This window comes from Crassostrea angulata, chromosome 2, assembly GCF_025612915.1.
Source record: "Crassostrea angulata isolate pt1a10 chromosome 2, ASM2561291v2, whole genome shotgun sequence".
In the NCBI taxonomy this organism is placed as follows: domain Eukaryota; kingdom Metazoa; phylum Mollusca; class Bivalvia; order Ostreida; family Ostreidae; genus Magallana; species Magallana angulata.
In genome coordinates this window covers 27151531-27166630 of record NC_069112.1, presented here as the reverse complement: position 1 = coordinate 27166630, position 15100 = coordinate 27151531, and the positions used below count along the sequence as shown (strand labels likewise).

Here is a 15100-nt window from a genome sequence, read left to right as displayed (position 1 = left end):
AATGTCTAAAAACACTTTCTAATGTTAACTTTACTTATCACCCAAATCATAAAAGAATTGGTCGATTTGTCATTAAGTTATAAAGCCTTAAATATACCCCCCCCCTCTCCCTCTCTCTCTATCTCTCTCTCTCTCTCTCTCTCTCTCTCTCTCTCTCTCTCATATTAATCATATTACATGTAAAAGTATATATATATTTCCTTTAATATTATTTTGATTAAATCATAAGGAGGAAAGTAGGGCTTATGTTACTTTATGATTCCTTTCAATGATGACATGTTTCACTGCCTAGCAGATTGCATGACAGGACATACAAGCTGGTAAAAATGGTAAAGGGGCACCTGCTACCCCCCCCCCCCCCCCCCCAGTTAACACCATTTTGACAGAGAAATAATGAAGAAAACAACAAATGGTAAGTTGATTTTATACATTTATTCATATTTTTCTTACAATTTAACAATTGAAATCTGATGGTGAGTAGGCATCACAACATTTTCCTCAGTACTTTAGAATACTAGTATGTAAACCTTCATGTATAGATATTTATATGAGACATATACATTTTACTAGTTAGAAATAGTCATTTTAGCATCTAAATTATCAATGCCTTGCAAACTTTTATTTAAATTACTGCTCTAAAGTCTTATTATGTCAGTTTTTTCCCCTCTTTGTGTCCTAGAAATGTAACTACCAACAAATGTAGCATGTGTATGAGTTTGGTTGCTGGCATTGAACAGTGATTGCCCAAGATATATGAGGTCTGCTAGAAGCTTTACTACTTGTATTACTGTAGTAATATCTTTTTGGCACTCTCATCATTAATTTGAGTCTTGGTCATCATAGTTCATGGTAACATACCAGACATTTTCACCTCTAAATGCACAATGTATGTAGAAACCCATGACTTTGAATGGTGAATCCTCGCTACAAAAGGTATGAACTCCTCAAGATTAATCACACCAGATAATGCTGAAAGAAGGTGATGGACTTGTAATTTCTAAAATAGTTTCTCGTTAATGTTTGTAAGAAATCCCTACTTTGGATTTTAATGTGTAGAGTTATCTCCCTTTGTTTTAAGAGTACAGTTTTCATGAACCAAGGCTCTTTATGAATTAGGGTACATTTAAGTAATTTATTCAGTGTATATGTAATGAATGGACAAATAGAATTCATTCTAAATTCTTCTAAATTGTTAGTTTTGTTTCAAAAGGCATTTTATGCCTATCCATATCAGCCCTGTGTACTCTGAGTTAATCTACTTTGGTCAGCAAGTGCCATTTCCTGAAAATGTGTGAATGGTTCTATGTGATTATCTGCTTAATGTAAACGGATTAGCCACTGTATATTTATCAAAATACCTGATTTCTATAGCAAACTTAATGCAGAATTTTTTCAATATTTTTTCAAGCTCATAGCATGTGATTAAATGTTTCATTTTTGGCATTTTCTGAAAAATTTAGCCATATTTGGGGTATTTTTTTTCAAAAATTTCCAAAAAATAGTTCCAGGTGTAAAAGAATTAAATGATCATTAGCATCATCATGTAGACATGTTAGGTTAATGACTGTAATAGATTAATGAAACTTTTGACAAGTAATTAATGTTAAATGTAGCTCTTGAAATTTGAATATTGTGTGTAACGTGCTAGATTTTGCATGTTATTTCAGCCTTCCTGGACCAGATTTCAAAGGCCTATAACTCTGATGCAGAATACACAATTCCCGCCAAATTTCACAGGGAGGTGTATTATGGGTATAAGTGTCTACCTACCAAGTTTCATCAAAATCAAAGAAAAATTGTGTAATTATTAGGTCACATACCACTATTTTTACCCCGTGCTCATTGACCACGCAAGTAGTTCCATTCTAAAAATGTATGTATTATTTCAAAAATTCCTAGGGGTACTAAATGGTCGAATTTGGTTCCTTTAATGGCATGGATGAAAAGAAGAAGGTTTGAAAAAAAATACAGACAGGAAATTTTTTAGAAAAATTATCTTTACAGGCGCAATAGAAAGGGTGTAAAGAGGCCAATGTTTACACAAATTCCAAAGTGAAAGTGAATTTTTCATGGTAGGGGTTATTTTAGGGGCCATATCTCAGTCCCCTCTCGATTGATTTTCCTGTAGTTTGGATATGCTGTTGGACTAGTGTCATTCTATAGGTATGCTGTATTTGAACTCATTTGAGCCGGTGGAATTTTTTATATGATTTATTTTTGTATAAAGGAATAAGAAGGGAAAATAATTGTGGTCTGTGTCCATTATCTACCCGTGTCATTTAATTCAAAGGCCGATCCCGACTACATGTACATTTTAAAGAAAAATATATCGATCTATTTGTCATTATGATTACTGGAGTAATTATATGTAATTTATCATACGGACCCTAAAATGTGCTACAACACTATCACTGAAAGGACAGGGCGAATCGTACTTTACCGTGCACGTATATCGTTCACAAAAACGAACTTTAATACATGTACGTTCTGTGCAGAAGGCGTATAAAGCTAGCTTCGATCGAAATTCCAAAAATTCCAAAAATCCAAGCTCTTTAAAGTAAATTTCAGTAAATTATTTCGGTAGTCCACCTAATTAATTCCTTCTCATGATAGCTAGAGGAATAATTAAAAAAGATACAAATGATTCTTAAAATCCAAAAGTGGAAAATATATAATCCAACATCATGCGCGGATCTAGAGGGGGGGGGGGGGGGGGGTCGGGGGGTCCCGACCCCCCCCCCCCCCCCTGGAAAATGAAAATTTATTAAATTTACATAGTAAAATTATCGCGAAAATATGCCTCGGACCCCCCCCCCCCCCCCTGGCAAACACAATTATCCTTCGGACCCCCCCCCCCCCCCCTGGAAAAATTTTTTGGATCCGCGCATGCAACATAATATAGGATTGCCCGGGCAGTGTGGTAGAGTCGGGTATATATACACATGTACATGTATGACTTTCCTACAAATTGACTAAATATATTTTTCAATCATTAATAGTTTCAAATCATGTATCCTATTATCTGTATTAATCATATTAAATTGACCTAGAAACAAATTGGGTTAAAATAATAATATATCAGGCAGATCATGCCCTGATGAGGTGTGAATTACCGACAGAATGAAACATTTTTTTATCTTTGGAAATTTGATTCATTTTGACAACTGAGTTATTAAATTTCTCAGCCTGTCGACCCCGTGTCAGTTTACATTTTCGAGGAGGGGGGAGTCTTGTTTCAAAATTGTGGTAGCGATAACGATGCTTTTGGGGACATTTTCTTTATTCAAATATTTGAGTTTTAAATAGGTAACACGACCAGAATTACACACATTCATACTCAGTCTCGCACACCAGCACGATTGCATATTCGGATTGACACGTTTGCATGTCTGGATTTTTTTAACAAGATTCATCCACGGATGTGGGGGGGGGGGTCACCCCCCACCCCTACAAAATTCAAATTTCTTTTAATTACCAAAATTACCAAACATACACCTCAGACTCCCTGGCAAAGTCATATAGCCATCGGACCCCCCCCCCCCCGGAATAATTTTCTTGATCTGCGCATGCGATTACCCTCCATATTATTAGATAGTCGGACAATTCTAAGCTATCTTTTGCACGCAAATGGCCTTCGGGATAACCATTCATTTCATTATAGATTTATTAGGAGACGTGACACTCATTCATAAAATGTAAACATAACATACATATGGTTCAATGTACTTTCCCGATTCACTGGCACGTATATTTACAAAATGCAATAATTATATACCAAAATTAATATTTACTTTTAAAAACGCACGTTTAATTTTTTTTCTCGAATATTAAAAAAGTCCAAAATGGTCCGCTTAAAACATGTCAACAAAGTAACTGTTTGCAATCAATCTTTATAATAGCCGTACTCATGAAATGTAATCGATGTATTTACTTTTCTAAATCGTGATTTATTGGTTATCAATCCTTTCTGGGTTTTTTTTAAAAAATAAAGTAGGCCTAATTGAAATTAATTTCATTCTAGTATTTATCATATCTTAAGTAGAATTGGTTTTGTTTTATAGCCTTCGGATATACTTATTGCTGGAATAATGGATAACTGAGAAAAATATCATTTTCCTTTTCTGTTAAAGCAATATATGAGCTGTATCTTTTAGAACATTATTTTGCTGCAAAAACCTGCTAGTACATGTATGTTAAGTCTGCATATAACTAAAATTTTTATGATAATAAGATTTGAAAAAATCATGAAGTTTTGTGAGAGGAAAGATTTCTCTTCAAAGGAATATATAGCAAATCAATTTTTGTTCAGGACGGTAATAATTCAATTTTGCTCCAACTAAGGCTTCATAACGGCTTTTTTTCACACAAATATGCTTAAAAGAAATTTAAAAACCATGACATTTTTTGTCATTTTAGTAGAAGATAACATTTTTCGCAAAAAGCATTTTCAACATGCATGAAAATTGCAGCTCATATTGCTTAAAAGGTATAGGTGGCGTATTTGAAGTAATTTTTTTGACATGAGTTTGAGTTAAAATATACATCAAGCTTCTTATAGTTAGACGTTTCACAAACTTTTGGCCCATATAACATATTCTGTCTTTAGTTATTTGTCTCTAAGCTTTGCTACACATATACCAACAAACTTAATTCATATCCAGAACGTGTCAGAGTCTTTTTTTCCCCAATGAATCCCTAGCCAATGATACCCCGAAGGAACTTAAAAACCAATGGTACCCCAGTGAACCCATGCAGTGAAACGCCACTAGACCCCGATGATACCCAAAATAATCCCAAGTGAACTTTGATATACCAGATTATCCCAATGATGCTTTACTGAATATCATGATGACCTAACTTAACAGATGGATCCCTTTAGTACCAAAAGAATCACAATGGTGCACACATTACTCACTGAGCCAAACTCTACGTACTATAATACTATAATTACTATAAATACAAGTAAGATATAATAGAACTGTCGATTTGTTCAGACAGAAAAAGACAACCCAGCCATTTTTACATTGATAATCGATTCACTTTATTGATTTCATTCACAAATCAGAACATCTCTCTCTCTCTCTCTCTCTCTCTCTCTCATGGTTTTTTTTTTCTGATCGAAATTTCCCCGTTGTATGTGTCGTCACTGGCGTTGTCATCTTCTTCACTAAAACCACTGAGCCAATCTCAGCCGAACTTGGCACAAATCTTGTTTAGGCAAAAGTGCATAAGTGAATATATTGTGTTCATATGCAGGACTACGCCTTAGTTAAAGGGGAAATAATTGGGAAATAATAGGAATTTATCGATTTTTTAAACATTCAAATTCTATTTGGCCAGTGAAAAGTATTTGGGTAATGTCTTATAATGTGTTAGTTCAAGGATGAAGCCGCATAAAGTACTTGTAAAATTCTGAAACTAACGTTCGATGATGATATGGATATTCTATTTTGAGACACTATTTGAACATTGTTGAGAGACTAATAATAATGACAGAATACATATCGGCACAGAAGAAAACCATTCCACACACAGTCAGAATTATGATTGCCACAGTTCCGATAACTCTGGATGTCACTCGATGATCCGCGGCGGAAGTGAGTCTCCTTACAGTTGACGACAACTTTGTTTTGTTCAGAGTTAACTCCCTTCTTCTTGTTTCGACTGACTCCTCTAGAGTTTGGTTTTTATATTTGCAAAAACAGACACAAGTACTAGTGTTTATGATTACCTGCGTGTCATTGTTTATGAGCATAGCCGTTGAAGAAATTTCAATTGTAGACTGTGGCATTGTGGCAAAATGTGGTAAAGATTTTATACTGACATTCTCTGGCATATTAGTGGACTCTGTCTTAGTGGTAGCCTCTGCTAAAGTGCTCGTCTCAGGCAAATTGGTTGATTCTAGCATTGTGGTAGACTCTGATATGTTAGTGGATTCTGGCATAGTGGTAGATTCTGGTAAAGTGGTTTTCTCTGACATAGTGGTGGATTCTGGTATAGTGAAAAATTCTGGCATAGTGGATTCGGGCATAGTGGTTTTCTCTAACATAGTGGTAGATCCTGGCATATTAGTGGTAGATTGTGCCATAGAAGTCGACTCTGTTATAATTGTGGTAGTTTCTGACCTGGCGGTTGTGTCTAGAATAGTGGTAGGCGGCTGTGTTATGATAATACCCTGCTTCAAAGTACTGGTTTGAATTCGTTGTCTTTGTCTTCTATGTCGTCCCCCTATAGCGATTAAAACTGGAACAGCAACATTGGTAAATTGAGTTACATGGATACGAAAAACGATGCTAATGATATACAATGTATTCAAACATTTGTGATAAATTTGAAATGTTTTGGCCAATTCAAAATGCGTTCATTTTAATTCATGTAAACCAAATTTTATTCGCGTGCGAGAAAATTTGGCGAGGTAGTCACGAATAATTCTCACTGCGAACCATTCGTTGTCGTATGGTTGTAATAACAAGAGGAGCCTGGATAAGGCTAGGTGGCGAACATTAGTCTTCGTGAACCAGTTTATCGGTGGTAAATCGCGAAATATAGTCATTGCGAATAAAAGTAAACAAACCTTCATCAGGATAACTCTGGCATTCAGTCAACTGAAATGTGACTTGACACGCGTTGCTTAAATGTTACTGAATAGCAAAACTCATTTAAATTTCCAAGTCTTTCAGTGAGTTATCTTTCAGTTGACTGAAAGCATGATAGAGTTTCATTCTGTCAACACGGTCTCAATGATAAAATGGCAATACGTGTTCAGTTTTTAAACACCCACCTAACTTCTAATAATACGAGAGTAGAAAATACGTTTTCAATGAACATGTAGTAATATTTTTTGATATTAGATAGAATAAGTTTATCTGAAATAAAGAAAAACAAGGAACTTACCGTGCCAGCAGATTATCACCAATGTAACGGTTAAAGCTAACCTCTTATACATCTATAAAGAAACAAATAACATAAATGTTTTTATAAAAGTTAATTTACGTAGTCTATTTTTATGTGGTAGCTTTCAATAGCTTCATGATTTCAAGAAAAAAAGGAACATGCATAAAGCAAAAGCCCTGCAATGAATTTCGAATTAACCAAGTGCTATTTATCTATTTGAAAATATTTAACGTTATGCAAAATATGAATTGCGTACAATTCATACAAATATGGTGGAAACACATTTTAAGATTCTCATAAGGTGTTGTCAACTGTTTTACATTGTAGAACGATTTCCCTAAAAAAGGTAAACACATGCACACAAAAGAAATACACATCTATTTGTAATAGTGCGCATATGAATTGTATATTCAAGTTCTTGCGACTAAATAAAGTACCTCTGTTGATTTGTTTGTATACTATTTTATTTTTAGCCATCATTTAACGAAACATATAACGTTATCTTTCTTTGTAAGAAATCGTGATTTAAAAAAAAACAATTTGAGAGGCAAAAATCAATTTCTGCAGTATCGAGTTTTTTTCTCGTGTCATGTTTAATAAGTTTCCTATTTCATGCTTCAAATAATTAAGTTAAAATAAAAGTAAATGAAACATCCTAATTGATTGTAAACAATGGTACTTACTTCAGAAAAAATGGAGAGAAGCACATATATAATTTACACATTCAGGTGTAAACCTCATATCAAAAAAATCTTGGTAAAAATGATTCCAGAAAACAACTTAACTGTAGGTTCCAACTCTCTCCGTTTTATTAATATCTGATGCAATTAACTTTTTCTATATAATGATTTTTTTTAACCCTGCCTCCTTTTAAATTATGTTTACCTCTTTTAAATCTATGTGCAATAAAACTTGTTAATTAGTTTTGCTTAAATAAGAAACTGTATTATGCAAAGAAATAATTTCATTGCCCTTTATCTCATATCGAAAAAAAGTTTTTCTGCTCGAAACTAATTAAGAGTCCTGGTAATAAAAAAGGTTTATAAGAATGAGTTTTCTGGAATTATTGGTTTCATATATACAATGCTTTATATAATTTCTGAGGTTACATTACTGTCAGTATGGAAGTTAAAATCAACCGGTCGACACAAAAGTCTAGTTAATACTCTGAGGTGAAGTTTAAAAGGAAAAACAATATTTGAACTATTATATTTATATAGTTAGAACTTCTGAAGAGGTTTTATTGTTTGTTCAAATTTTCGGTATCATCTGAAACTGAAAAAGTATATAAAAAAGTAATTTGCTGTATTTTTCTATTATTTCTTTCATAATCCTTTCAGAACTTTATGCCGTTAGATATTAAAATTCTTATATCAAACTTAAATAAATTCTTTAAATGTTTTGTTTTGTGTTATATTTATTTGGTAATTAGGGATCCGCTCTACAGGCGCCCTACAGTGATAGGTCTGTCCGTCCGTCCAAGAGCTATTGTTTTGCATTGTAATTTCTTTTCCCTAGGCCTAATATGGCTCATACCTCTACCACAAGGTGCTTTGGGTAAAGGGTTTGCAGTGAGCTTGAATCGTGTTTCAATGTGTTTTAAAGCATAAGATTATAACAGAATATTATTAAAAATCCTTGTCTGAAATATTTTTCATCTTTTTATCTTTCAAAAACAATTTTAAATCTTTATGTTGTTTTAATTCGTAATGCACCCAATGAATGACAAAATCAAATTTTGCTTTTTATTTAATTAAAATAAAAGAGACACTTTTTAATCTATAATATTCGTGTGGCTTTAATTTCTGAGGAAAAAATATCTCTCTCCGATGAATATGTATACATTTATAATTTCAATATTCTATCTAATTTGGGCTATTATGTCCCATTTGGGCGATTGACCCCAATTATTTAATTTAAGATTTTTTGCATTTTAAATTTCAATCGCATTTGGGCTGTTATATTCCTAACGGGCTATTATATCCCATTTGGGCGATTGTTCCCAACTGGTATAATTTAAGATGTTGACAATGTTTGGAAATTGTGGTCATTATCATCAATGAAACTATTTTTTTTATGAAAAAGTGTGCTCATTGGATCACTCAATAGTATGTTTTAGATTCTTAAATGTAATACATGCCTTCTTGAGACGATTTGCGCTTGCTGTTTTCAACGACAAAAAAAAAAAGAAGAACATTTATAATGTATAAAATATAAGGAATTTGTAAAGCTTTAACATTTTTAAAATATCAACACTGGTACGTTTGATACTACAATATAGTACCTGAATACACAGTTCATTTTTCATTAATCTAAATGAGAAATAAAAAGGGACAAATCCAATTATGCTGTGAACAGACGGATAGAAATACAAAATTAAATTTATTTATCAAAATAAATAAGTAAACTGAGATTGTATTGATGCAATACATTTATGTATCTTTGGACAGACCAATAGAGCAAAGATCTATACAGAAAATTAATAATCCAATCAATACCAGCACCACGGTAGCCACATTTCCAACAACTTTTACTGACATTCTGTAATCCGAAGCGGAAGTAAGCCTCCTTTTGGTAAACGATAGTTGAGTTTTGCTTATAACCAATTCTTTCCTTCTCCTTTCAATTGATTCGTCAAGAGTTTGGTTAACATATTTGCAAACACAGACGCAGGAAGTGTTACCAACTGCGATGTGTTTCATGTCATTACTTGCATTGGTTATCAAAGACGATGATCTGGTAGAATAATGTGTCACGGTGGAACAATCTTGCACCGTGAAAAGCTTTGTCATAATGGTAGTCTTTGCCGTAATGAATGTGCCTGGCAAAGTGGTATATTGTGCAGAAGCAGTAAACTTTGATACAATGACAGGCTCAATTATAGTGGTTGTGGGTGGCATTGAAGTAGTGTCTGAAATAGTGGTAGACAGTGCCATAATAGTGTGCTCTGTGTTAGGATCGGTCACAGTGGTAGGATCTGTTAAAGTGGTGGGCTCTGAAAAAGTTGTAGTCTCTGGCACAGTGGTTGTCTCTGGTATATTGGTAGACTTTGGCATAGTGGTATACTCAATAGTATCCGCCACATTAGTAGTCTCTGGTATAGTATAAGCCTCTGTCATGGTGGTAGTCTTTGGTATAGTGGTTGTCTCTGGTATAGTGGTAGACTCTGGCATATTGGTATACTCAGTAGTATCCGCCACATTAGTGGTCTCCGGTATAGTGGTTGACTCTGGTATATTGGTAGACTCTGGCATATTGGTATACTCAGTAGTATCCGCCACATTAGTAGTCTCCGGTGTAGTGGTTGACTCTGGTATATTGGTAGACTCTGGCATAGTGGTATACTCAGTAGTATCCGCCACATTAGTAATCTCTGGTATAGTGGTTGACTCTGGTATATTGGTAGACTCTAGCATAGTGGTATACTCAGTAGTATCCGCCACATTAGTAGTCTCCGGTGTAGTGGTTGACTCTGGTATATTGGTAGACTCTGGCATAGTGGTATACTCAGTAGTATCCGCCACATTAGTAATCTCTGGTATAGTGGTTGACTCTGGTATATTGGTAGACTCTAGCATATTGGTATACTCAGTAGTATCCGCCACATTAGTAATCTCTGGTATAGTGGTTGACTCTGGTATATTGGTAGACTCTAGCATATTGGTATACTCAGTAGTATCCGCCACATTAGTAGTCTCCGGTATAGTGGTTGACTCTGGTATATTGGTAGACTCTGGCATATTGGTATACTCAGTAGTATCCGCCACATTAGTAGTCTCCGGTATAGTGGTTGACTCTGGTATATTGGTAGACTCTAGCATAGTGGTATACTCAGTAGTATCCGCCACATTAGTAATCTCTGGTACAGTAGAAGCGTCTGGTATATTGGTAGACTCTGGCATAGTGGTTGACTCGGCAATAGTACTAGTGGTAGGCTGTATCATTGAAGTAAGCTCTGTTTTTGGTGTAGACTGTGTCAACGTGTTAGTCTCTGTTAAAGGAGTAGTCTCTGTCATACTGGAAGGTGATAAAGTAGTGGTAGTTTCTGGCGTGGTTGTAGTTTTCAACTCTGTAATGTTGGAAGTCTCTTTCACACTAGTATACTCTGTTCTAGTCATTGTTCCGTTTAAAGCAGTAATCTCTAAAGTAGATGTATACTCTCCTTTATAGGCAGGTTGTTGTAAAGTACTTTGCAGGACAATGGGATCATTTTTTTCTTTTCCACCTGGACCCTCTATAGGCATAAATACTAAAACAATAATGAAATGGAAATGATACGTGTATCTTCAATGTACATAATACAACCGTTAGCCGGTAAACGATTTTCATGCTTTATTTAAAAAGTTATATTTCAGAAAAAAAAGAAGCGTTTGGGATAAAGACAGAATAAGCTTACTGTTCCAACTGATAAACAAGACTGTGACAGCTACCCATGCATACATCTGTGAAGACACAAAACACATTAAAAAATGATTACTTATTTTCTAAACAAAAGTTTCTTTTTCAAATTTTCATTGAGTTACGCGAGTTTGATATGATAACTTTCTTTGAGAAAGACAAATAAGAAAGATTTTTTGATATCTAGGTTAATTCTATTGCAGGATTTATTTCTATTTCAAATTACTAATCGTATGAAAATCTTGCAAGCAAACTGTTACGTCATTTATGTCATGTTTCGTAACGTTACTAGTTTTGCTCGATTTTCAAAGAAAAGCTAATAATGGGGATATTCATGTAAGTTCATTCTTGTGATAATTTAGCAATTGAAAACTTAAACAGTCATAACAAGAGAGAGAGAGAGAGAGAGAGAGAGAGAGAGAGAGAGAGAGAGAGAGAGAGAGAGAGACTTTTTTAGTTGATTATTAGTGTTCATTTTTAAATTTTTAGCATTGAAAAGTTTCTCACCCCGGTCAGCTGAAAATATAACAGAACTATTTTCGTCACTAACAATGCTTCTGATAAATTGTTATGATCAATGATCATGATTTACCGAAGTACATGTAGTAATTGCTGGTTAGGTAAGAATGAAAAAAACGTCGAAAAACCGTGCATTTAATTCATCGATTTGATCTTATAATATTTTACTGATTAATATCGATACAAATTAAATAATTATAATAGAGCATTGTTTAAAAGAATGCAATTTTTAATGACAAATACTTTTAATTTTCAATGATGTTTTTATCAACCTTAATTATAAACTCTGCATATAACTTGAAATATAAATATATGTAAGCTTTAAATCAATTTTAGCTTTTTGCCATAAGTACTCTTCTGTAGAATTCTAATTGATGTGATGTTTAGAATCAATACTTTTGTTAACGTTGGTCAGAATGAAAGATTAAAGGAATAGAATATATATTTCTATATTTTATAATCTTCTAGTGAAAAAAGATGAAATGATACAATTTTACTTACCATAAATGAAGTTGAATTTCACTGATTATGGTTAAAAATGACATTAACTATTAGTTAAGGATGTAAAAAATTGTACTAGTACATCGCCTATCTAATGGTATGAGTCAAATCTGCGCATGTGCATTACCAGTATTTCTAAAATTTTGAACATATACATACAATCAATTAAAGAATTTCTTAAGAATGTATATGGACAGATATTGATGATTTCGCCATCATTCAATAAAACCTTGAACGGCCTTAAATAATTAAAAGCCCTAATTAAAAGACGGTCCTAATTTGGGAGGGAAAATTCATTGTTTGCATTTTTGTTTTATTCAAAAGTTTTATTTACAAGGTTCCGTTTCTCATCCTCCAATTTTACTGAATCGATTTTCTGGAAATTTATAACTATTTGTAGATATTTTACTTGCTTAATAAAAAATGGCATGCAGCAAAACTTATACAGACTTTTAGAATTTAGGACAAAAGGAGCCAAAATTCAAAATTTTACTGATTTGTTGATGATATTTTCTGCATTACTTCAATTGAGTGTATGTTTATTCGAATTGAAATGTAAGGGTTTTTTTTGGTTAAGAAGTATATTGTTAGTTATTGTGATATCATATCAAACGAAAAACAATCCAAATATCAAATTATATCTCAGCAAAAATTGAATGGCTATTTGGTACACAAATCTTAGTACATTTATAATTCATATCGCAATTTCGAGGGTCAGAAAATTAATTAGATTAGAGAAAAAGATTAAATATGTTGACATCCGCACTCCAATTAGATGATTAATCAAATTTAGCTGAAGAAACTGAATACTTTTATTGCATATTTTTTTTCGGGGGACTTGTTGGATATTCTTTTGTAATATATTTCTGCACTTAAAGATTACAAACCTGCAGTAGAGTTTAAACTTTTTTTATCGCATAAAAGAAATTGAAATAAGAAAATAAGAAGTACGCTTGATCCAGAACAATTCCGTTAAAAAATAAGAGGATGTAAACTGTCACCTGAGTACCATAGCCCATATATACAATATCTAATATATGTATTGATTAATCTACATACTGGAGTCTAAACCTTAGCTCATATTGCCAAGAAAAAATAGTAATACCTCTTCTCAAACCAGAATGCTTGCAACAACTTGCCTTTGATTGAACTGTATAAGTTTGGTAGCATAACTTTAAGAATACGAGTCGTGAAAAGGTGCGAGACTCTTATTATTGAAAAAAGTTTTTGAATAATTTTTTTACAGTCTGATTTTATCAAAGGTTTCATAAATGGTATATATTTAAAATAGCTTTATGCTATTTCAAAAAATGTCCTTTGTCAACAAAAGAACTAAAGATATATACTATACATGTCTTACCCAACCAAAACCAATTTCCATCTCACAAGAAGTCAGGCATTCTTCCCTTAAGCTTAAGACATTTAAATAAACGAAACAATGGTAGTGTTTTATGTCCTCACTTGATTTTCATTTCATTTCATGTCAGCATAATAAAACACGTATGAACCTTTATAAAATTTTAATAATCTTCATATCAAAATATTATCTTCTAAACCAGGGGACAATATTTCAGTTTCAGTGAAGGGCTTTACTGTTTTTTTATATCCAGTAGGTGTTAAAGAAGTAAAACAGAAGTAGATTAATTCTTTACTTATTATTCGTTCGTGCTAAATGAACTTGTGAAACATTATAGGGGTGTGATAAATATGATTAACCTATGAATATCTTCCCTTATCATCAAGTTATTTCATTACATTCTTTCAGAAACTCTTCATTGAACAAAATCTCTATTGCGTTTTCTTAACAAGTTTAAAACAGAACGGATCCTAAATTCTTTACTCATTCAAAGTTGGATAAAATTGCATGCAACCAAAGCGTCTAACAATATATGGTAGCGATTTGTAAAATTATTGTATAAGATAACCTGTTCGATTGTTGATCGTGTTCTGACTGGAATGGTATCTGGTGTTATGTCAATGTATTCTAGAGATTACATTAATAAGTAAGATAACGAAACACAAATATCAGCACTAAGCAGGTTGTCATATTATCCTCCTCCCCCACCACCCAAAAATACCTCCCCCCCCCCCCCCGAAAAAAAAATTCTCATATATCTTCAAAAGAAGGCATAACAAAAATGGCACAAAACAAACGCATATCAAAACATTTTCCCGTGTGAAGTTTTTACTAAAGTGTTTGGTATAAATATGAAATAAAATACAACATAGAATATAAATGTCAAAGAAATAACTATTAAGATTTTATTAATGATTCATATGTACACATGTTTTGAACCAAACAAATGACATGATAGAACATACATCAGAACAGAAGAGAAACAATCCTAACACAACCAAAACTACGATAGCCAAGGTTCCAATTACTTCTACTGATTTTCTGTAATCCGGAGCAGAAGTTAGCTTCCTTATGGTAGACGAAAGTCTAGTTTTGTTCATGATCAATTCTTTTCTTCTCCTTTCAATTGATTCGTCAAGAGTTAGGTTTACGTATTTGCAAACACAGACACAAGAAGTGTCGTTAGTTGCTGTTGTGTCATTGGTTGTCTTGGTTATCAAAGACAAAGTCGCGATTGAAGATTGCGTCAGAGATGTAGAGTCTTTAAAAGTGGTAGATTGTGTCATGGTAGTTTTGTCTGGCATAGTTGTAGGGTCTGTGGTTCTCACAGTCAGTGATTTAGTGGTATACTGTGTCATATTGGTAGTATCTGGCAAAGTGGTAGGGTCTGTGGTTCTCACAGACAGTGAAGTAGTGGTACTTTTTGTCATG

The 15100-nt window shown here is 33.4% G+C and overlaps 2 protein-coding genes across 2 annotated transcripts in view; both read right to left on the bottom strand.

Moving 5' to 3' along the window:
* Nucleotides 1-2341, bottom strand: part of LOC128172908 (uncharacterized) — a 79364-nt gene extending 77023 nt beyond the window's left edge. The window contains exon 1 of the mRNA XM_052838644.1: nt 2266-2341. The gene's annotated coding sequence lies outside the window, so the exon portion shown is untranslated. The remainder of the gene's footprint in view (nt 1-2265) is intronic.
* A 2261-nt stretch (nt 2342-4602) lies between these two features.
* Nucleotides 4603-11012, bottom strand: LOC128174098 (mucin-17-like). Its single transcript, XM_052839733.1, has 3 exons — nt 9578-11012; nt 5825-6243; nt 4603-4626 (listed from the first exon to the last, which is right to left on the bottom strand). The coding sequence occupies exons 1-3, from the start codon at nt 11010-11012 to the stop codon at nt 4603-4605; spliced, it is 1878 nt and encodes a 625-aa protein (XP_052695693.1).
* Nucleotides 11013-15100: the final 4088 nt, after the last annotated feature.